Source organism: Heliangelus exortis, chromosome 1 (genome assembly GCF_036169615.1).
Source record: "Heliangelus exortis chromosome 1, bHelExo1.hap1, whole genome shotgun sequence".
Lineage (NCBI taxonomy): Eukaryota > Metazoa > Chordata > Aves > Apodiformes > Trochilidae > Heliangelus > Heliangelus exortis.
This window is the reverse complement of record NC_092422.1, coordinates 66,811,730-66,836,134: the sequence shown is the minus strand read 5'-3', so window position 1 is coordinate 66,836,134 and position 24,405 is coordinate 66,811,730. Positions and strand designations below refer to the sequence as shown.

The 24,405-nt window shown below is 36.9% G+C and overlaps 1 protein-coding gene across 2 annotated transcripts in view; it reads left to right on the top strand.

Annotated features, from left to right (window-relative positions):
- PPP2R3B (protein phosphatase 2 regulatory subunit B''beta) overlaps positions 1 to 24,405 on the top strand; it is a 49,310-nt gene that overhangs the window by 6,942 nt on the left and 17,963 nt on the right. Inside the window, exons 1-2 of one of the 2 annotated variants that reach the window (XM_071747009.1) lie at positions 7,743 to 8,173; positions 22,721 to 22,906. In XM_071747009.1, coding sequence (XP_071603110.1) covers positions 8,027 to 8,173; positions 22,721 to 22,906 — 333 coding nt within the window. In that variant the 5' untranslated portion in view covers positions 7,743 to 8,026. Of the gene's footprint in view, positions 1 to 7,742; positions 8,174 to 22,720; positions 22,907 to 24,405 lie in introns of those variants that run through there. The other variant, XM_071747000.1, reaches the window with a different exon arrangement.

Here is a 24,405-nt window from a genome sequence, read left to right as displayed (position 1 = left end):
TGTTGTCTGCATCTGAGCTGCTACCTAGCATAGCCTAATAGTAGAAGCAATGGTAAGGACCAAGTCTGGGTGACATAAGCTGCATTAGCATTGCACAGCACACCAGATCATGCTGTGTAGGCTGTGTAGCACTGAAGGTGGTCTAGCACATAAGCTCCCTACCTCTATTATGCAAAGCTAGTGTTAATAGTGCTGTGTCCCATCAGTAAGTGGGGAGGATGGTGGACTTGGCTTCCAACTCAAGCCCGTGACTTAAAGACAGACTGTAAATAACCTGGTATCAAACCAATGTACTTTTATGATGATAACAGGGTATTATGACATATGTCAGCACTAATGTGTTCACAATAAAGCTCCTTCTATGGTGCCAACACAGGAAGGACAGCCAGAAGTTCATATTGAGGTCTGGAAGAGTGCAGCTCTAGCTGTTCCTAGAAAATCATCAGTAGTTTCAAGTGTGGTGAAATAATAGTCAGCATAAGCAGCTCGGGTATTAGGCTGTGGTGTTATTCTTAAGCTTTGCTGTACTGAATAGCTTGGAATAAAATTGTTGTCCTGATTAGAGAACCAGCATTTAAGTATAAATGAGAGAATTTTTTTCACTGTTGTAGCTTTTTGATACTGCTCTTTATTCTAACTGCATCTTTTATCCTGGCACATAAATGTTATGCTTTTCTTAGCAGTAGTATTAATTCTGTGTACACATTGTCCTTTCTTAGAATAAACAGTGATCTCTTGTTCTCTTTTGAAGTGGCAGTTGCCCTTGAAATGAAGATATTTCTGTGCTACTGGAATCTTGTAAATGTTTCTTATATGCTGTATCCGGTCTGAAGGGATTTTTGCATCTATAGTGCTGAAAAATGTAATTCAGAATTATACATGGCTTTCTTCAAGTGTAAAATTTGTCTGAATCCTGACACAGGACAAACTCAAATATTTGGATGAAATTTATTAATCACAGGTATTCTCTTCTGTTGAACTGTCACTTAAAAGCAAACAGAATAAGTACATAGCTGTATGAGATCATTACTTCCAGTTGTTTCTCTCTGCGCAGTCTTTGAAAACATTTAAGTTTAATTATAGCTTTAAAGCAATCATTTAACCAGTTCATTCTTTTAACAGGTGGTCAGTCTGGGAGGAAATTAGATATTGATATAGAGGAGATGGCTTTCTTTTTTTTTTTTCCTTAATGATGGTTGAGAACTTGTTTTATTTTTTGTCTCCATATGCACTACATTTACTCTGTCAGCAAGAACTAAGCTTGAGGCCAGAATTATGCATGGGATTATTTCAATGCAGAATTATTAATGCAGTTCATCCAACGGTCTACTGATGAATCTAGTCAATGACTGCACAGAATTTTTCTGCAAGCAGTTTTATAGGAAATATCTACAAAATACCAATGGTAATGTCATATGGCTGAGTCTTGCAAATTTAGATGTTTTACATACCTACAACTATCTTGAAAAATTCAATTAAAGTTAGGCAACCTAAGGAGATGCATTAATTTGAGAAGATAGCACTTAAGTGTTCTCGTTTGTTTTCTGCAGTCCACAACAGATGGTTGCTAAACTTAATGTTCTAACTGGTATCATATGTAAATAACTCCTGTGTTGGACTGGATTGGTGTGGTGGTCTTGTCTTCAAGTTAACCAGTACTAATGTACATGGAAGATAAGATTAGTTTATATTCTGCAGACAACATACAATTTAAAATGGGTCTGTAGAAAGTGATCAAGAGATGCATTTAAAAATGTGTTCTGGTACTTGATGTTAATTGTGCCCCTTTTGCATAGCAGTCACTATTCTATATAAAAAAATAGCTAGAAATTGTAAGGCTACCCATATACTATTTTTTAACTTCAGGTACTTGCAGACATAATAGGCTCCTTGGGTTTTTGGGTTATGAGCTTAACTAGCCTTGTGCATAGTTTGGTTTCATTTCATGTGGAACTAGCTTTAGATATTCTCTACAGATATTGCTGCTGAAGACTGAGGCAAAAATGTCATTGAGCACCTTAGCTTTCTCCATATCATGCAATGACCAGCTTCTCTGCTCTGCCTCCTTGTTTTGCTTTGTACTTTACCAGTGTGCCCTGCATGAAAGTTTGGGGGTTCATGACTTTTCATCGAGCTCTGTAGAAATCAGTGTATTTTCTGTTGCCTGTCCATTTCTTGTATCAGCCATGATTTCATACAGATTTATGACCAACACAGTTGGGTTCTAGAGTGAGTCTCTACAGGAGTTCTATCAGATATCCCATTGCTGGTTGGTAAATTATAATTTACTGCCTGGCTGATCGTAAGCCTCCTGATTTGTTGGTTTTGCTTTAAGATCTCTGGGGAGGAAAATCTCAGGTTAAAGTGTAAGTTTTCCTGCAGCTGTCACTGACTGAAAATTATCATCATGTGATTTCAGAGACTGAATTACAAGACACATTAGCCTGTGATTCTGGAATTAAAGTTGTGGTTGTACTTTCACACACCAATCATCATAGTTTTGGGAATGGTGACATTCCAAGGTACAAATGTGGTTTTGAAAGGATTAATTGAAAATTCAGTTCATGTAAAAAATGATGAAGTACTGAACAGCTGGTGCAATGCTGAAGTAAGTTGCTGGATAGTTATAAAATGTTGTCATTTATATTCTTTGTACCAGATTACTCCGTCAACATATAAATTAAGGTGACACAAAACAATACCAATTCAGAAATTCCTAAAGATCAAAAAAATGGCCTGTATGACTGAAAATTTGCATCGTGCATAAGCAATAAGCTTGCTATAAAAGCTTCTGTCTCCTGTAGGAAAATTTCGTTGCTGTTCTGCATCAGCCCAAGCCTCACTTCAAACTATTCTGCTATTCAGAAGCTTGCCTTGGTAACATTATGAATGACTGTGTGGTAGACTATAGCTTCCTCTGTGGGTAGTCTCTGTAGCATTGTGATTTGTCTAAAATGTAAAAACCTTATTAATCTTATTAAAGCAGGTGTGATTTTTAATTTGTATAATCCATTCTAGGAATTTTGCTTGTTTTGGTCTGTTTAATAGCCACCTCAGCAGCAAGAATTTGGGTGTACCTGGTTTTCATGATCTGATTAACAAGGTCATCTGAAGATCCTAAATATTAAATAATTTCATCTACAGAGTATGATTCCAACAAGCTGTTTACATTGAAAATTTGTTTGCTATACTCAAATAAATAAAATGTGAGCTGATAACGTTTTCCTGAGATGGCAGAGAGCATGAGAATTTTCTAGAAGGAATATAAGCCATGCATTAACTGTCAGACTTCAGTTTTATATTATCTAGTGTTGAAGATTGCTAAGTTAGTCTGCCAGATTAAGTTAGCAATCTAAAAAGGCACACGCTATGTCTTTGGAGTTTAGGCAGTGTAATCATAGCAAGGTGACATGTATCTTATCTTGCTTAGAATCTAATACCAGCCTATGGCATGGTGTGCATACATGGCATTCTTTTAGTAATGTGCAGAGAATCTGATCAGCCCATCCTTCCTGGACTACCAACATGACCATTTAACTTGCATTTAACTGGTGTCTTTTTATTCACTCTCTTGCCTCCTAAAATTCTGGATTCTCCTAGCAGCTGTAGAAAGAACCTCCAGGCATTACTCTGTCTAATCCAAGAGTACTGGAAAATGTAAATAAGCATGGAAGAGAAGGCATGCATATGCAAGACTGATTTTTTTAAGTTTCCTGCATGTACTATGGGGGAAGTGTTGCAGCCATATGTATCTGGACCCAAGTTCACTTGAACTTCCTTCCAAGGCCAAAGGATTAGTTTCTCCCTGTGGAGGTGGATTTTTGTTGGTTGTTATTTTTAAATTGGTGACATCTAACAGTTTGTTGCTTTCGTGAATCATTCTGAAAACAGTAAGTTTAAAGCAGTCAGCTTGGGTAGCTGGGTAAGAGCAGAACAATTTGATTCCTTTTGTGATGTAGACACTGTAGACTTCATCTCCCTAGGTTTTTTTCAGTGTACTGCTACAAAGGGGTGAATGTCATCTACAGGAGATCTAGGGATGCATAGTGATAGTGACTCTTGGGTTAGGTTTGTTAGAAGTTCAGTCTGACTAAAGTGTTTATCTAAAGAGTTAGGAGCTAATTAATTATCAAATGCCTAATATTTATGCAAATATTGGGACATATCCAGTTATAGCATTTTCCACTATATCGAAGGCACCTAGCATTTCATATTTTTCTTTGTTTGCTTGTTTTCTTATTCTAGCAAATAATTGCTGTTTTCATTTGTCTGTCTTCTAAAATGTGTGTGTAATTTCTTCTGTCTGCCTTGTAGTAGCTGTGTTTTACTTAGGTTTTTTAGCTACCAGACTTTGTAGATCTTCCTTAACTATTTGCTTGAACTTGAAGTGCCTCTTTTCCACTGAAATAGATTTTCACTGTTAAACCTAGTTGTGCTGGTTCATCTTTTATCTATGTTGAGGAAACTGCTGCCTTGCCTTAGTTATCTTAACTGCTGTTGTCTGCCCCTCACAAGGCAGTTACTTTCAGAAAGGTTTATACTGGTTGCATAACACTTTACATTGACTTTTGTGGAGATCTGGCTATTCTTTCCTCAGCCTGGGAGCCACTAATTTCTGTAGCATTGCAGTCTGAGGGATTCTAATTAGGTTGCATGCTGTTGCCATTTGGCTTGCCTAAAAATGCCTTATTTAAAGGCATTTAAATAATGCTTAATAATTGCTTAATTTGCCTTATTTAAACATTTTCCATAGGCTTTCTGTCTTGGTTCACATGGTGCTGAGGTCCAGTCTTCAACCCAATAACTAAAGGTTTTCTATGGCTGAATACATCTTATTACATACTATCCTTGGAAGCTTCCTGTAATGCTTGAATGCTTTTATCAAAGGTTTCTTATCAGTTCCCCATAATCTCTAAAATCTGCTGTCAACATATGCTTCTGACAAGAACGTACATTTTTGTCAGCAAATGCTTATGGTTTTTTTTATATATTCTTCAGGTTTCTATTCTTTCATTTTACCCAAAATACTGGTGATCCATATCTTTGTCTCACTCTAATACTTTTGTGTTAGAGCCACATACATATTACACTGCTAATGTGTATATTCAGATCTCTGTTAAAGTGGTAAACTCTCTACCATGATCCCTTGAGTCAGATCCATTCATAGTGTGTATCTTTAGCTTTGGAAGGAAGCTCTGAGCATGCATCTTCCTCTCTGTTTATCTAGCTAATAATAAGCTGCCAGGATACATGAACAGCCTCATGGCTGGCATCCAGCCCTTCACCCAGGAAAGGAGTTTGCCACAGCTTTCAGCAGAGAGAATTCAGATTTAGAATAAATGTAACATTATACCCGAACACTCCTAGTTCAGTCTTAGATGGAAGCTGACTTTCCCTCTCTCCTGTGGCTGATTCATGTCTGAAAAGGTTAAAACAGATTTCAGGGGGTCTTGACCACCTTGCTTTACAAATGTTTATTGCCTTATGTGGCAATACAAAACCCTTTTCCATTGAGGTGGTAAAAAGGAGGTGATTAACAGCTGACGGTGTCCTTACCTCTCACAATGTATTGCAACTAAATGCTGAATTGCATGTAAATTCTTCATATATTGTGATTTGTGAACTTCTGACAACTGTATTTTATGCAGGTATAAAAGACCACTAGATTTGGAACCAAATTAGGGACAATAGTCTTAAAACAGTGTTAGGCTAACAGTGGGATTAACTTAATATCTACTTCAGGCAGTGAAGTAATACTATGACAACAAAATACAGAACATTCAAAACACTGAACACAATATGCTGGTCAAGTAGTGATGAATTCTGAACTCCATTTGAAAAAAAGAGATCTGGAACTCCTTCCAAAACACCTCAGAACACTTCTTTATTTTCCTGAGGCTTCTTCAGCAGGTCATATGAAGGTCAGTCACCTTAATGACATTGTTACAGACACCTCAAACAGGACCGAAAATGTAGTAGTGAATGGGACTGCATCACCTGGTGAAAAGAGGGAAAAACAGGCCTTACTTAAAAGTAAGGTAAGCTATCTTCTCACCTAAATTGCTTTCTAATCTGAAATGCAGTCTGCATTGCAATACAACCTTTCTGAGCATCCCAAACATCTTGGGTCTGAGAGGGGTATCCATTGCCAGAGTGGGATTCTTCTCCTACTCTAACACCTCAAGGTTGTCTCAAGTTCCAGGAATGCTGCTGTTATGTGCTGCATGCCCAGCTCCCCACTACCTTCCCTGTGGCCCAAGGGATATCACAGATTAATTGATTTGATCTTCCTAAAAGATAGTGAGTGACAGCCAGATTTGCTTGATGCAGTTCAATAGTCTGCTCAGGCCAAGCACAATAAGTTCAACTCTTGCTTCATCAATTTCTTTGTTCTCCTGCTTCTGAACAAAGTAAGTTTCTTCATAACTTAAATAAAGCAGCGTGTAGGGAAAACTGGAAGCTAAATCAAAAACAAGAAAACAATTTTTTTGTCATAATTTACTTTATATCAGTGTGTGATGAACTCAAAAGGATACAATTTAGACAAATGTTTCACTGGTACTTAGTCTTATCTGGGTATTTACTGTGGGGTTTTAATATATTGCTAAATGACAATGGCTATGAATAGATGAATAGGGCTAAAGATTTTAGATAACACAGCATGTGGGTAAAATTTTAGTGGTAAAAGAGTTGGTTTAGTGTTTCTCAGGCTCTGTACATCTTTGTGTAATAAGGTGGCCTTGTATAAAGCCATGAGGGTTGAAGGCAGAGTGAGACTGACCAGATCTTTCCATTTATGCTGTTAGTAAATAAATTTGTGCTCAGCAAGGTACAGACAACATACCAATATTTTAGAGAATTTGGGGATGCTTAAGGTGTTCGCATCTTGAACCAAAATAGCAAGACTTGCCATGCTCATAGCTGTAATAATGATATTTGAAACAAAATTCATCAAAATAGTAGCATTTCTGCTACTTTTATTGTGAAAACTTCATCAGTTATCAATTAATGTACCTAGGACTGTAAAGCAGGAAGGACAGAAGGTCACTTTAATTTCCATAAAAACTTACCAGATTTCTGTTTCTCTGAAGAATGCTGTGGACTTAAAGCGTTGCCTCACACACACCCCCAAAAGTATTTGAGATTCAATAAGCTGAAATAGAGTGGTAGCAGACTCTAATTTTAGTGCTACCGTATACCTGTCACATTTCAGTTCAGTATGTGGGTGTTAAGGTTTATAAAACTCCTATTGAAGAAAAAAGTATGTTGTCAACTTTTGTCAGATTTTGTTGCAACATTCATATTTCTAATGGAGATTTTCTGTGATATGTGACTTAAAGCAGCATTTCGTTGTGGCAGTGGTTGCATAATTTCTTCTGCTCTCTGCCTTAGCATTTGAATTACTGGATTCTTGCAGTACAGTAACTTAGATCTAGATAGATGTAAAAAAAACTATTTCATAAAACTATGTGAGCCAGTCAGAGCCCATCTGCAGCTTTTTCTGTTGTTTTAATTCTCCCGGTGTGATAGGGTTCCTCGTAAAGGGCTGAAGAGTTCAAAAGGAATTTAATTGCTGTGCAATAAGCCTTATCCTTTGGCAAGATACTCGGTTGGAGCTAGACAGTGAGTGTTTTGTGACAGAAGGGAAAGCTGAGGGGGATGGGAGGAGGAAGAAGCTACAAAATGACCAGGGCTGGCCTCTCTGCATTCCTGTAGGGCTTGCTTTTTTAAAATTGGAATCTGCTTTTATAGATGCTTCCCCAAACAGGTTTATTTTTTCCATACTGTACCATTTAGACTCTGGAATGCATGTATGAAAGGCCAGGCCCCCAAAGTGACTTTCCAATCTGTTTTTGCAATTCCAGCCAAGTTCCCTTTAATGTATGGAGCAGGCGAAGTTAAGCTGACTCTTATAATATCACAGAACTCGGGCGCAGCTGCTGCTTTAAGTGGCACTGTGTGATAACACAGCAGCTCTGCTATTTACTGGGACTCAAGTGCCTGGACTGGCACACAGAGACATTATATGAAATCTGAAAACATGAGGATAAAGGAGATTTCTTTGCGGCAAGATCCTGATCTGAGAAAGGAGTTGGCATTGCTAGCTCGAGGATGTGATTTTGTTTTACCTTCTAGATTCAAGAAGAGACTGAAAGCTTTTCAGCAAGTCCAGGTTTGTCTTTCCCTTATAATACAATTAAGTTATTGTTGTCAGTTGAACCTTCACAACCATGCAAACTGCAGGAAATCTGTGGAAGTTCTTTGCAGACTAGCAGGATTTTGCTTGTCTATTTCATATATGAATTCCAGTGTGTTTAAGACTGTGTGGGGGGTAGTTTTCTGCAAACAAAAGATTAGGGGAGTTTACTGAAGCATGTAATGTTTGCACAGGCATATGCAGTGGATCATAATCTGCATGCATTTCCACAGGGTGTTTGTTTACCCTTTATGGGAACTGGGCATATAAAATACGCTTGAAATAGGCTCTCACTTTACTTCTCATACATAATACTTTAAAAGGTGTTTTCATACTTAGATGATAATCCTGAATTCCTTTAGATGATGTTTATTTTGGACTGCTGTTTTGCAGCAGGCAGTTAAATCCATCCAGCATTCCCAAAATTGAGAAGAGAAGCATTTTAAAGGAATAACAAGTAAGAAATCTACTTACAGAGTAAATGTTCAAAGGTACTATTTTTTGGAGGGGAGATAGCCTACAACTGTTATATCACCTTTCAGTTTTTTTCTGGTATTTCTTCTAACACACAACTTTAAGGCTTTTGGTGGAATGTGAAAGCATTTGCTTTGTCCTTACCTCACCCTTATTTCTAATTCATGTACTAAAGGTATGTCAGTGATGATATGTGTGACATGAGTTTTTTACCCTTTTTAAATTAAGAAAAGTTTATCATTTGAATAAAAAATAGATTATATTAAAATCAGTCTAAATATAGTCTGCTACTTGATTTTGAATTCAGTGTCCTAGTGTCCCTTTCAGGTGACCTTCAGAAGAGGGCTGTAGAACCCTATGACCCTAAAAATGTGTTCTCCTTCTGCCTTCTGTATTGTAAATGCAGGGTTTTTTTTTCAGCTGAGCTATATAAACAGTGTTTATTCCTTTATGCAAAGCAGAATCCAAGGGCTGAACCTGCTGTTCTTTGCCATTCAGTAGAAAGTTGTGAATGAAAGGATTTTACAACTTGAATCTTTCATGCTGAAGACTCAAAACATTCTGGAGAGAGAGAAGACTTGTTGACTAGATGCAGAAGGAGAAGAAAATACTATATTAATTACTAAAAACTAGCAGTACCAGTTAATATTTAGGCACTTCAGAGCATGAGGCAAGTTTAGCCTAGAATGTCATCCTGTTGTAAACAAACACATTATTTTGTTAGGTGCTCCTTAACTTGGTCTGTCTTTCATCCAGGGATGATTGGATCACTTGTACTTTTCCAGGCTTTTTTACACTGAGCTAGAAAACTTTTCAATGTAGTATGGTAATGCATCTGTACAAGCAAGCAACTAAGTACTTTAGAAAAAAGCTTGTCTGATCTGTCGGGGTTTTTTCTGGTTTAGCATGCTGTTGAATATAAATTTGCAATGCAGGCAATGAATAAATATTTGACATTTTTAGCCATACTTGCACTTCTTGAGTAAATGGCACTTATAATAAGTATATTATATTAATATTAACGAATATTATTCTATATTACAGACAAATTCTGTGGGCAAAATGGTGTCGATGGGGGTATAAAACTAAAATCTGATGTTTCTCTTCCCTCAAGTTGATAGAAAATATTTTATCCAAGATTCCTCTTTTAAATAACTCACTTCATGATTTTAAGGAGACTTTCTTGAAAACGGCTTAAAGCTGTAAGTGCTATTTATTGTTGGTATAGAAGATGGAAATTCTCTACCTGACATTTAATGTTTATTTCAAGTTGTCTCTGTGGGTGTGACGCATTTCAAAGAACAGCTTTTCAGTATCATTGAAGATACTTTATGTTGAAATTAGATTGTTTAGAGCTGCTGTAGAATAACTTGGAAAAAAATTCCATTTTGTTTACTAAGTGCAAATGCAGCCTCCCGTACCACTGTAATACAGGCTTTCACACAGAATAATTTAAAAATATGATATAAAATTAAATTCTAAAATCAAGAAGAAAGGAAAGCCAATCTGTTTTTCTATATTTTTTTTTCATCCATATTTTTTCTTATCTTGGCAGTTTTGATAACTTATTAAATAAATGATAGAGCCTCTTTAAGAGGTTTAGTGCTGTTAAAGCTTTCTCTTAAAAAAAAGTGGATGGTGGGAACATGCTACTTGACATCTGCTGAGGTAGATTGGAGTGACTTGGCCTTCCACAGGTTCTACAAATTCTAAGGCAGTGGCTTTTTGCCACAGAGCTATGTAAGTAATTTGTAAGTAATCTGTGTAGGTAATCCCCTGTGTTTTGGAAGGGTTTGCTCACTGGAGTGTAGCAAATCAAGGTTCATGAAAATCTTTAAATAGACAACCAGTAGTGAGGTGGGTGGTTCTGAAAAGTAGTGGAACAGCTGGTTTCTTAGTAGTTGCATTTATTGATGAAAACTGATAAAATAGAGCAAAATAGGGCTTTCTGGAAAGACTAGTTTCTCTAAAGGGAGTTAAAACAACACACAACTGTCGAAGTGTTCTCTCTTGCTTTGGAGAACTGAATTTTTGAAAAGATAACTGCATAAAAGTCACTAGAACTTAAGTGTGTTTTCTTGCAATGCTTAAAACTTTTAACACCTACACAATATAGTAAAATGGAAATGCAGCACTTGAAGAGGCTCTGTGTCCATCTTGCTCATAAATTTCTCTGAAACTTTGGAAAGAGAAGGAACTTACCACCATGTCAAATGTACCAGCAACTTAAAGATGTGAACTGAGAGGCTTATTACCTACTGATAGGTGAGCAGACTGTTTTAGTGTTTTTGTTGATATCTCTCCCTGTCAGAACTGGAATATAAGCAGCATCATTACCCAGGCTATGTGAGGAAAGTAAATCTGAACTTGGAAACAAAATTATAACATAATAAAATACATCGGTCTACAGTGACATGATTATATCCCTGTAACTCATTGTTAGCTACACTAGGAAAATAGGTTGGGGGTTTTTTTTGGTACTTGGAGTAACTGGTAACTACCATGTTATAAAACAGTAGAGTTCTAACTTGAAAAACTAGACTTCTTAAATTCAAGTAAATTTGTACTGAATGCAATCATTTACACACAAAAAAAAAGGGAAGGAGGAGAAGAAGGAAAGTTGACTGGACCTGAAGACAAATCTTGAATTAAATCTCTGAATGTCAATGCCAGAGCTAAGTGCTGCTGTATTTTCTGATACTTTAACTGCACCATACCTTTATCTGCTGTTACTACTTAGTGATTCTTGTGGCTGTATGCTTCACACCTCAGTGTGAAAGTGGAGAACTACTAGTTCTGTGACCACCTGTTAATGATACTAAATGCTGCTTACACATGCTATTTATGTCAACTCTATGAGAACTATTTCTTCCACTTCTGCAGTGCCTCACAAGATTGGCTTTCCTTCTAAATGAAGTAAGTTTAGACATTAGTGCCTCTCGATCACCTTTGTGCTCTGCTCAATGCTTCAGAAATGCTTGTGGCACATTCAAGACAGCAACAAATACAGTGCCTGTAGGTGTTAATGTGTGCTGGGCTGATGTGTGGTTGTGTTATGGCACACTGACTCTTCCAGTCATGAAGATAATTTTCCCATTTCTGAGGTAAAAAGAATTTTGAAAAATTTAACCGAGGCAGTTAGTTAGTTTTACAGCTAAAGTCACAGAAGTAGATTGTGTAACCATTAGAGATCTCTGGCAGAACAGCTTTCCTGTTAGTATCGATTTTCTAACTTGTTATCACTAGAAGACCTTTGAATACCACAGAGGGAGGACTTAATATCAATTTTACATAAGTTTTACATCACACGAACAAATGCTTTTCTAAAGAACAAAACCCAAACTCTTGCTGGGAGGTGCGGGGAGGAAATAGAAATCTCATTGTGACTAGCTAATAGTTCCATGTGATGCTGATTTCCTGATAAGATGCCAGTTTTCTGGAGCAGATGCCAGCATTTAAGATGAAATGAAAATATAGAAGCTACCTGCTAGTTAAGATGAAAGGTTTTTCATAAATTTTCCTTGCTACTGGATTGCCAAGTCCTAAGCTTTAGCCTCTTAAACGAAGCTATAAACAAAGTGTTAGTTTACCACTTCTGGAGTGAAGACTCTGGTTTGAACTCAAAATTTGTTGACTGCCCTGTGGTAGCAGCTTCTTTGAGCGCTCATGGCTAGTAGTAAATTTACGCAACAGTGCACTGTTTCTGTAGAGAAGCCAGTATGGTGCTAGTTTGTTATATCTTCCTTTCCTTGAATACATGACTAAAGAGTCTAGATGTCAGTTTCCTCTGCAGTTGTTTTTTTTTTTTGTTGTTTTTTGTTTTTTTTTTTTTTTTTTTTTGGTCCAGCAATTTAGATATTAAAGAGTTCTGATTTCTTTATCCTTTCAAATTTCACTCACTTTTTTCCACTTTAACATACTTCCCATACCTTTACTAGTAGTATTAGCAGTTGTAGTAGATGTTCTATGACTGTTGACAGGAGTACTTTCTGTGCTAGAAAGCCCAAAACAGCTCAGCACATCTTCATATAGAATGTCCTTCAACTTCTACAATATCAGGGGGCTGAGCTTGTTTTCACAATTGTCAAAATAAAAACTGGGGCATTGCCAGACAAGAAGTTGACAGAATACTTGCTCCAATTGTTGACTCTGCAGCTCAGTAACAAGGCTGAGCTTGTTGATATTTTTCTGGTTTGAGTGGATTTTTGGTAGGATCCATTTTATTGAGTGATTGAAACTTGTTTTGTTGTGAACATAGAGGGAGGCAAACATATTTGAGAATTAAATGGATGTCTGCCTTAACCCTGTTTGTTACTGGTTATATTAAAATGATGGCCTGTCCTGACAGGGGCTCTTTTTTGTAGACAAATGTTAGAATTGCCTCAGGTAAGTGACTGTCAGCTTTTCCCCATTAAAATGATGCTTAGGTAGTTGTGACTTCTTTGCAGGTAGTGAGTCCCAGTGTGGTCTATTGTCTGTGTTCAATCAAAAGATCGTCCTAGTACATCATAATTACCAGCTTGTCTCCTGAAAACAGTTGAGGCATCAGAATATACTGGTAAAGAAAAGGAATGGGGATATAATCTAGAATTGGGGTATTTTCCAAGAAAGTTCCAGCTATATGACAAACTGTGTATTCTAATGACCAGTATACTTGATGGGACACAATTCATAAAATGGAGGCTGCTTGACCCCAGCTCACAGCAAATGACTAATATTTTTATACCACTTCAAAATGTAGACAGCTTTCACAGGGTAGAATTTTCTGAAGAATTTTGTTTTTTTCCATTTTCTAATTTGTACCTCTTTCCTTTTGAGAATCTGCAGGGCAGCTAGAGGACGCAAATAGCATTTTCACTGGTCAGTCACAGCAGACTCGTATAGGATCCTAACTCTAAAGACTTTAAGTTTTGTCAGTCAAGTATTACATGTAAGGTTGTCTTTTGCTGTTGGGGAGGTAGCTACCTCTTCATTTTTCCTAACAACCCTCACCCCCAGGTATTTCTGAATAAATCTTTAAGTTCTTTAACTGCATAGATGGAGCTTTTTTGATGCTGAAGCTTTCTGTAACTGTACCAAAAAAGAAACATGGAGATGCATTTGGAGGTGCTTCTACAGAAATAATGAATTTGCCATAGTATTCTCCAGTTCCCATCGTGGCTTGCAGGTCTAGGTCAGCTTGGAATATCAAACTGCAGATCAGGAGACTCAAGGTATTTGGAGTTCTAGAACTCAGGTGAGATCTTGGTTAGCACAGCTTATGTATTACTGAAAGTGAGGAGGTTGGTAAATATGTTGTCATGGTTGGATATCATGCAGAAAAGTAATGCTCCTGTATCTCGGAGTTCAGTCTTCACTAAACTAGTGAAAAAGAGTATTTGACCATTCTCTGTATTCATGTCTTTTCTTTCATGCAACTTTGTATTTCTATTTGGGCACTTGTTCAGTTGAAAGTGTTTCCCATTTTAATGGCAAGGTACTGTGTATACAAAGTATTTCATAGTTTTGAGTGGAAACTTTTCCTGGCTGCCACTACCTACTATCTCCTCTTACATGATTATTAAGATGCTATCCCAAATAGGTTTGTGTAGATGGTGCAAAGTTTGCATGCTCTGCTAAAATACTGAGGCTTGAACACAGAATTCCATCTGGTGGCTTTCTCTTGAGTTCATTTTGGCTGTTTAAATACAGCTTGGCAAAATTAAAGCGGAAAAGTGGTAGTTGTGCCACTGTCAAAAGGTTTTGAAATAATTCTTTAATCTTTAGTGAGACTAAGATTATCCAGTGATATCCATTACCACAGAAATCTTACTTAAACTTGGTGGGATGCTTCTTTCCCTAGTAATTAGGAGTAACTAGTTAAACTAATTCATACTCTGCTGTCTTGAGACTTAAGGGGAGTGAGTTTCAGGTAGCAAACAACCTCTAAATCAGAGGTTACTGTACAAAAAGTATTTTAGACCAGAATTAGTTGGGTAATAAGCTGAATTTTCCAACAGCATTAAATTGTAAAATGAATGCAAGTTCCTATTCCAGCCACTTGTTAACCAGGGATATTCCTGAAGGATTGGTATTTTGCCATTTAAGTTGATATTTGCTGTAAACATGGACCATATTAATAGTGAGCTACTGCACTAAAGGTATAGAAGAATTTGATTTTAAAAAATAAAATCAAAAAAAATCCACTTAAATCAACTAGCTCAGCACTGGGGAGGCCAAATCTCAAGTACTGTGTTCATTTCTGGGCCCCTCTAGAAGAAGGACATTGAAGTGCTGGACATTGAAGAGTGAGAAAGGTGGTGAAGGGTCTAGAGAAGAAATACTTTGAGGAGCATCTGCGGGAACTGGGGTTGTTTAGTCTGTAGATAAAGGAGGCTAAGGAAGAAAACCTTAATGCTCTCTACAGCTAACTGAAGGAGGTTGTAGCAAGGTATGTGTGGGGGGGGGCAGTCTCTTCTAGATAGCAAGCAATAGAACAAGAGAAAATGGCCTCAAGTTTTTTCCATGACAGGTTTAGATTGGATATTAGGAAAAATTTTTTCACTGAAAGGGCTGTCAGGTACTGGAACAGGCTGCCCAAGGAGGTGGTGGAGTCATCATCCCTGGAGTTATTTAACAGATGTGTTGATGTGGTGTTCAGGGACAAAGTTTACTGGTGAACCTGATGGTGTAGGTTTGTGGCTGGACTGGATGATCTTAGAAGGTCTTTTCCAACCTAAATGAGTCTGAGCTATTTGTAATTTTGCTGCCGAACTAGGAAGGGATTTGCCTGACTCAGGTTGTCAGTAAGAGGACAGAACAGGGAACAGTTTGGTTAGATTTGCCATTTGCTTTATCTCAATTTACAGTGACATTGTCTACACTGTCAGCTTTGGAACACAACAATCTTGATAAATAATTAAACTACATATACAAAAGATTTTCCTTTCTTAGAGCTGTTTTTATATGCTTATAGCAAGTAAGAAATTGTATATATTTTAGGCCAAGAAACTAGTTTTAGAACTAGAATTTGAAGGTGAACATGAAATTGCTAACTGGGACACAGGCTGCATTGGGAGAGTTGTTCCTTTGTGTTAATTCAGATGATCAGTGTGTTTAAAATCAGAAAGAGTGTAATTTGAAGTACTTTTTTTTCTTCTAATGGTATATGGCTGGAACTTTGTGGGATAGTGTATTTATTTTTCCATTTCCTTCCTGTCATTGTAGCACAAATTTTAATTACTCCAGATGAAATTGGGTCAGAACTGATCTGAGTTAAAGTTAACAGCAAAAACTGCATCAGGATTGAAATTAATAGATGTTTATCTCTTACTGTGGAAAGGAAAGAAGAGCATGTATGATAAAATTAGTCTCTATGGCACATCCAAAAACAGCTGCCAGATGGTGACTGAAGGGCAGTAAACTGAAGTACAGGATAGGAAGAAGCAACTGGGACTAAATCATTTGTTGCCGGAGGAAAGAATTTTACACTCTGCCTGTTTTTAGCACAGGTTTATTCTCTGTAGTTGTGTCTCTGAGTTTGATCACTCACATATGTCTTAGCTTCTTGACTAAGGCAAGATGAATCATGATCTCAGCAAGGGTTTAAACCTAACATAAGCTTATTTCAGACGATATATGCCACAGTATTCCTCTAATCTTCATTATGCCAGCATCAGAACCACGTTGCTTCTGAATGGAATCAACTGTGTGAGATTGGATTAAAGGAAAGTTTAATTATTTTTTAACTTTGTTTTAGCTGTCTTGGTTACCTGAGGCAATTCACAAAACTGCTGCACTACCAGTAGTACTGACACAAAGTCAGTAAACTCCTTATGCAGAAGTGTGGGAAGATGCAGCATGAGTGTGTGGATTATCTTGCTTTATTGTGTGCTCTGAACTTTTATTAAGATTTCAGATTAAATTACGGGTTTAAAGTGATTTTCCAGGCAATAGCTAGATTTTAGAGAAACCTAGTTTGGAAAAAAACATTTTGGAAGCTTTCAGTTGTCAAAGAACCATCTTTCAAGGAGAAAAAATTACTGGTAAGCATATCAAGCTGAATGGGAAGTGGTATGGTCAATGAAGTCTTGCAATAATCAATCTGCCTTTTTAGTTTGGCTAGAAAGAGGCTAATGAAGATCATAGAGACAACAAGGGAAAAAAAAAATCACTAACTTAGAAATCTGAATGTCTTCCACAAGGTCAGGAGAGCTGGTGTCATAAGATATCCTTCTGGGCTTGCACTGAGAGAAGCTCTAGTAGTAAGCTTATTTCACCTATCCTGAAAGCAGGTTTTTGAAGGCACTTGAACATGCTGAAATATTTGAAGTGCTGGAACAGATTTTTATAAATTTGTCTTCCTTCCAAATGAGACAGAGCCATTTTCTAGACAGTAGTAGCATATGATTTTTTTACTTGGTAATTTTAAGACTTAAATTCCATAAAGCCGCTGATCATGTCACTTGATTGTGTAGAGGAAAATATTGAGTTTCACTATGCAATCAAATAGATAGTAAACTAAATAATAAATATTCCTGTGATTTTATTGGTCAGACTTAAACTGTCAGCTATAAAAACAGATGTTCATGGCTGGTCATGTATTCCTTTTGAGCATGCTTGAGGGGCTCAAAGCCTTATTCCTGGAAGTTTTTAAGGCCAGGCTGGATGAGGCTCTGAGCAACCTGATTTAGTGGGAGGTGTCCCTGCCCATGATAGGGGCTTGGAACTCAATTTTTAAGGTCCCTTCCAACCCTGAGAATTCTATGATTCTATAATTTTATTATTCTATGCTTACTGATAACACTTTCGTACATTCACAGTTACCATTTAACTTTTACAGACAGTAGAACACTTTGTATTCTCTAAGAACCTAAGGATTTTTGTAGAGGACAGGCTTTTCACTTTTTAGAAAATTAGTGCAGCATAAGCTTGGAATTTTCAAGTTCATGTGCTGAACAATGTTTGGGTCTTGTTGCTACCACCCTGTTGCCCTTTGAGTTTCTATTGTATATCAGGGAACTTTATGCAGTATCTGCTTTTCTTGGGTGGTTTATAAGCATTGTATGTGCATGTCTTCAGGGATATTGGGATCTAAAAGGATGAGTAGCATACCTCTGCAGAAAATCCTCTTAGCTTATTATGCACTTTGTTTCACCCAGTTAACATTACCTTGAAGTGGGATATATAAGAATATATATCCCAGTCTATTGAAGAATGAAATTTAACTTGAACATAGCACGTTTGAAAAGTAGTGCAATATTCCTTTTTTTTAATTCCCTAATTAAAAATGCCAAGAATTTAAACCAAATGTTTACCTGTTTGATAGGCAAGCATTTCTTTGTAGTATTTCCAGCATTTAATGTAAATTTTTGTTTGTAATTGTGATACTAGACTTCTTAGTAAACACCTCACATAGTAAAAGCTTCACATCAAGTTTGGGATGAATGGGAGGTAGAATTTTTTTGGGTCATACGGTCTTGACCCATTGACTTTTTTTCCTAATTGGACGTTCTTATGGAAATTCTTATCAAATAATACAATACAGCAAAAGCTGAATGCCAATTCTGTAAATATGTTTTAAATGTTGTGGGGTTTGTTTACTAATGTTTTTCAGAGAAGCAGGCATAACAGATGTTGGTGTCTGTCAGATATTAGGAAACATCTGCATTTCTGAACAAAGTTATCTTTTCCTTTAGTCATGTCAAAACAATGCAAGTACCAAAGCCTTGTGTCTTAATCTGTAAGCTGTCTAAAAAGACTACATTCCTAAACATTCACCTGATCTCCTTTTCTAGCAATTCCTTTTTAAAGTGAGTTCTCACATTTCAATCCACATATTCAACCCTTTTGTGGGGTTCAGTGAGTTTGGGTCTATGTGCAAAAGTATACTTAGACTTGACTGAGTACAGTCTTGAAATACCTGAGACCTAGCACTCCCCTCCTCCCCCCCCTTTGTTTTTATCTTAACTCTTTTGCTGAATAACTCAATCACAGTGTTGTCAGCTCTTTCAGTTGAGAGAGAGGGAAACTGATACCTGGTTTTAAAATTCCCACTGTCATCATTTTTGTATGGAACCAAGTTATCTGCCACGTGCAACTCACCTGTTGGTAGATGTAAGAACACCATCTAGCAAGAAGACTGAACTTCTTTCTCCATTTGGAACAAGGTGTATCCATGTTCTCTGGTATTTACTGATGTAGTACTATATTGTAATAGGAGGTTTATCCTTTGAAATGTGACAGCATTGGGATATAAGCTTCCACTTCCTCATTTCTAAAAATCAAGGCAAGTTTTGGATAGCTGTGGACAGTCCTTATGGTTGTAAATGTCTGGAATGAACACTGGTTGTATATTAAATGTTTTAGTGAATTATCTTCTAGTGCAATCTTATGGAAGTTTTCTTACATTAGCACAAGCAAGGAATTCTCAATCCCATCTTTCATGTAAAACTTAAACTGCAGTGGCAACTTTTCAATACAATTACAGATTCTGCACTTGCCATCTATCTATTGCAAAGTTTAATGCACTATTCAGTTTACAGGCTTATACATCTAACTCCAACCATGGTATTTTTATGCTATTTGTTGTCAAGTTATGTGAAAATCTTCATTTACCAAATCGGTCTCTCTCGGTTCAGTACTGGTACCCATTGTAAAGCTTTTAACTTAAAGCCATAAGAAAATATTTATAACTTTCCAAATCCTAAATTGGGCACTGAAATTGAATAGTTGTGTAAAAATAATAATGGATTGTTGCTGCAGATTTTCAGTTCAAAGATTCAGTGCTAGCAGACTTCTGGCAGGTCTTGTTAATGAAAAACAGTTAAAATTACAATTAATTTTAGAACAACTTAATCTCACACAATTAATGTATTTTGGTTGTCCTGAAATAACAGAACTGACTCTCTTCATCAGCTATGCAATATATGCAGAAGATATTCTACAGAAGTAGGTAGGCAAAATTATAGAAAGTAGTGATGCTTTGAGAGCCCTTTTGCTATCATGCTCTCCTTCGTTAGAGCACAGCCAACAGGGAGGAGTCCCTGGCCCTTCTTGAGAAGGTAAGGAGATGCAGTACTAATTTAATAGTGCTTTAGTTGGAGCTGATAATTTTGGACAACCCGTTTCTTTCTTTGTTACAGGCTCTTAACCCTGACATTAACAGTACAATTAAGTTGTCTGATTGCAAGTTGGTAGTGGCATTGAAGAAGCAGCAGAGTGCTCGGGACATCTGCCTGGCAGATGCAGAGCCAGAGCTGTGTTCTGAGCTGGCTGCTGGACACCTCATGGAATAGTCAAGGGCATTTTGGGTTGTACTCTGGGTGGTGTTCTCATTAGATGCCTACATGGAGGCAGGAGATAAATCTATCAGAAATTATTGTGGTTGTACACTTTGTAATGCAAATGAAGCATTTGATAGTTTCTTTCACTGACTTAGAGAAACGAGCATGTAGAATTAGGCAACATCTTTCAGTATTAGGAGAGTTTATTTGTCTTTCAGTGAGAAGCTTGTATTCTATACTTGGTTTTAGAGTTGAATAAATATAGTTCCTCACAGTTTATATTTTTACACTAGCAGGCTGAATTCAAAGTCATGCTTAGCATGATATTTTTGTCTTGGGTCGGGCCAGTGTTAAACCGTGACACTTGAAAAATATTTTTTACCTACATGTCTATCTCCAGTTCTGAACCTGTTGCTTAACTTGTTCCTCACAATCATGGTCTGCAATAAATGGTCCATTTACACCACACATAAGGGTGAAAAATAAAGGCCTTTATTTTATAACTTTTAAATAACAACCAAGGAAGTTAGTCCTACTAGGATAAGTTTTATTACAAATCCTGAACTTAGATCCCCACATGCATTTAAGAGCAGCTCTTAATCTGGATTAGTGGAAATAATTTATTGTGTTCTGATTATCTTAAGTATATTAGTAGTGTGTGGAAAAAAAAAAAAAGTAAGGTTTTGGATGAGTAAGCAGTACTAATGATAACCTTTTTCCTCTTGGGACCTTTTCCAATGTAGTCTTCCCTCTGCCTCTACCCTTCCTTTTAAAATAAAATGCTCAATCTGAAGTTCAAAATTTTACTAGCTGTGGATTTTACCAATGTCTTGACTGTCTGTACTAAGTTTTCTTGAAACACTGATTTATCTCATCTTACCTGAAATGTTCAAAAGACATTAGCAGTCTGTAATTGGCACTTAGCTTTTTCTCAGCTGAGGCATCTCTGAAGAACTGGAACCACTGCTGCTTCAGTGGCAATTTGAGTAACTCACATGGAAGTGGCTGTCCAGGCAGATATTTTAAATGGAGAAAAAGGAAATAAAATAACCTTTTTGTTTGGAACAAATAGAAGAGTTTGATTCTGTTAAGTAAAAGATAGGTTGATTGCTGGTGCTCAAAAGTCAGGTATCAGACTGTGGTACCAGCACAGGGAAGAGGTCTTGAGTCTGGTTTTGCATGGAGGTAACTGCTGGGCTTCTTAAGGTGCTGATGCTGACTTACTAAAATGAAACAAGGTGTTAATCCAATTATATACCTTAGTGCCGGTGGTAATGTTACTTAAAGACTAAAATGTTGCTGTCTTTTTTCTTTCCAAAAGTTTGGAAGTCTGTGGTAGGAAGGATTCTTTGCCCTGTGGTACTTTCATCCTAGCTGATGCTTCATTAAACTAGACCAGTAATGTGGTATCTAAAACAGTAATTTGTTTCTTAGAAAATGACTCTAGGTCATTTTGATTTTAAAATTGATTCAAATTCATTTTGATTCAAAATTGATTCTAGGTACCACAGATTCAAGGTAACTTTTTTCCTCTTTGAATTAAAACTTGTAGCTCACTTGGGGTAGTTCTGCTCTGTGAACTGGAATGCTGGCTCAAATGCAGAGGAGGGGAAAGAAAAGCTTTTTTTTAGTATGTGTAGCATTCCAATAAAGGCTCCTAGGTTGGAACCCTGAATATTAAAATATGCTGTCCATAAGCACCAAGTTCTTTCAGGGACTTAAAGGATTTTGATTGTGGTAGAAAAGCTGGGTATCTTCAGGTACTTTAACATAAATACTATGAATAAAATGAAAGTTGGGGTTTTGGGGTTGTGTTTTGGTTTTTGGTTTGGCTTTTTTTCTTTTTTCCCCCCAGAATTCTGGTTGGGAATGAAATTGGAATTCAGGGTCTTGAACATATTCAAGACTAGGATGAGCCACCTTAGAGTATTATCTGGTGGTTTTCATATTTAAACAGTGGCCTTGGGGTGGAGGACTCCATGTTTAATTGATAATTTTGAGCAAGTAAATTTTTGTAAAGTTAGTGTAGACTATTGTTAACTCAGTTGTTCCTTTGCTCATTATCTTTGTTTTTCTACCCTCTTGGACTTTCTTTCGGAAGCTAAGTACAAGGTAAATTTATTCTTTTCTGAAGGTAAATGCATTTAAATAAATAATTGGTTATCTGCTTTTTTTTTAGTACACTATATCACAAATACTTGAGAAACAGATTTCTAAGGTCTTGTGCTATAATTGTGTGTAGTTTGCAAAAAAAAATCCCTCTTCAAGAATCACTTGCTATCTTTGTAAAAGTCAAGCATTCTTAAAAATACAAACAAAAAAATCATTCACTATAGTGAAAGAGGTTGCTGGGTTGTAACAAAGTTGTGCTTATTTCAAAAGTTTGATGCTGTAAAACTAGATGTTATTCAAAAGCAAATTATTTCATGGTCTTTCTGTTAAGCTAGAAGTTGAAGGGTTTTTTCTTCTGAAACTGATAACTTGAGTTATTTCAGATGTCTCCAAGAAGCTGTGTAGTATATTAATCTTGAAACTTGGTATGCTGAAGACTGAAGTTGTTTTTATTAAATTTTTAGCATCCTAGAAATCCTTCTAAATGACATGTGTTAGCAATATTCATGAATTTTTCCATTATGTTCTCATTCTTAAATAGTTTATTCAGCCTATCAGAAGTCTTTTTGAAGGTGTAATGTAACAGAATACCAAGAGATTAAAGTTATCTGAGGATTACTGTTATACATTATTTCCTTCTACCTGACTGTCAAATATGTATTTATCTATTTAGGTGCAGACAAAGAAGGAAGAAACTTTGCCGCCATCGCTTAGTCAGAACATTCCAACTTTCTATTTTCCTCGAGGATGTCCTAAGGAAAAAGTGAATATAGATGCTGTGATTGCCAAAATTGAGAAAACTTTCTCTGAGTTTCCGAATGAGAGGGCAACATTGGAAGACATGGGGAAGGTTGCAAAGGTGAGTTTGCTGGCTGGCTGCTTTTAGTAATGTGCACCTCTGGAAAAGAAACATAAGTTGTGTGCTTTGTGTTCTTGTATTGTGAGTTTTCATCTCCTGCAAGGCAGTACCACTAAGACAACATATGCAAGATGGTAAATAGCACAGCTATGTGTGGAAGTCTTTCCGTTGAACTATGTCTCAAAATAGCCCTATGTTTTGCTTACAAAGAGAAACAAACATCAAAACAAAACTTGAACTATATTTTCAGTTGCATGAACAACCAAATACTGAAGGGCATGTGGTATGCTGTTCTGTGTTCTCTGCTGTAAATCTGTTTGCTAGTAAAGGCACTGTTTATGTATTTTGTTTTCAGGTGGCCACACTGCTTTTTCTCATTCAACAGTGTCATGAGCCTCTACTGTAAAAGACATTTAAAGATAGAATGGTTCAGTATCTTGAGAGTATAGTCCTCTAATCATTAGCAAAGAGTTAATTTAGACTTCCAGTAGAGTGACAAAATACTGATCTTAGAAAGCAGCAAATATTTTTTAACTTCTGTGCAACAGACAATAAGCTAGTTTAATTTAACTTTCATTTAATTTTAAATTTAAATTTTAAATTTCCATTTTGTTATATCAATGCTTGAAATATCACTGCAAGTCACTGTCTTAATAATAAATCGCAGGCTCTCATCTGTGTTCCAGTCACTTTGCATTTGAAGTCCAGCATCTAGAAAACAGAAACAAATTTCTCACAAGAGCGAGACTAGGAGTTCAGAAAATCCCTGTCTGCCTCACCAGAAGTGTTTAGCTGCTAAGGTGAATGGTAGGATTCTTGTGTTCCACATGGAAGTGAGGAGAGAGAGAGAGAGATAGAAGACACTCTTCCCTCTTGAGAGGAAAGGTGGAAGGGTCCAATCACCTAAAATTCAATGGTGAAAGGCACCCTCCTGGAGCACAGGGAAAAGCCTCTCTGGGGACAGTATTCATCAAACTTGCTTTATCTTTATTTTTAAAGTACTGTTGAAACTGTTCTGTGAGAAGTCACTGTACTTTAGCTCCAGTGGCCTTATACATCTTGTAGTATTCACATTCTTGAGATTCACATGAGGTTTCAGAGCTGCCAGTACAGCTGAATACTCCAAGTCAAAGTCAGTTTTGGGTGAGAGGTACTTAGCTGTTATGGCTGAGGAACCTTGAGGCAAATACAGAAGCAGCACTTCTCTGTACATAGGGCATATGAGTATATGGGAGCACTGTTGTGAACATGCAGCTATTATGTGTCCTGAAGTAAAATATTGCTGCTCAGGGCAGGCTGTCCTACTACTTGAAATTGGATTGAAGATGTACCTGCATAAGCAGGAATGCAGACGAGCTGAGCCACTCTCTGAGACAGACAAAGGTGAATTTGCTCTACTTCAGAAGTTGTGTAACTGCTGTCTTTAGCTCAGCTTAAATATACCCAGCCCTTTCACAGAGCTTATTACCATGGACTCTATTCAGCTGCTTGGAACGTGG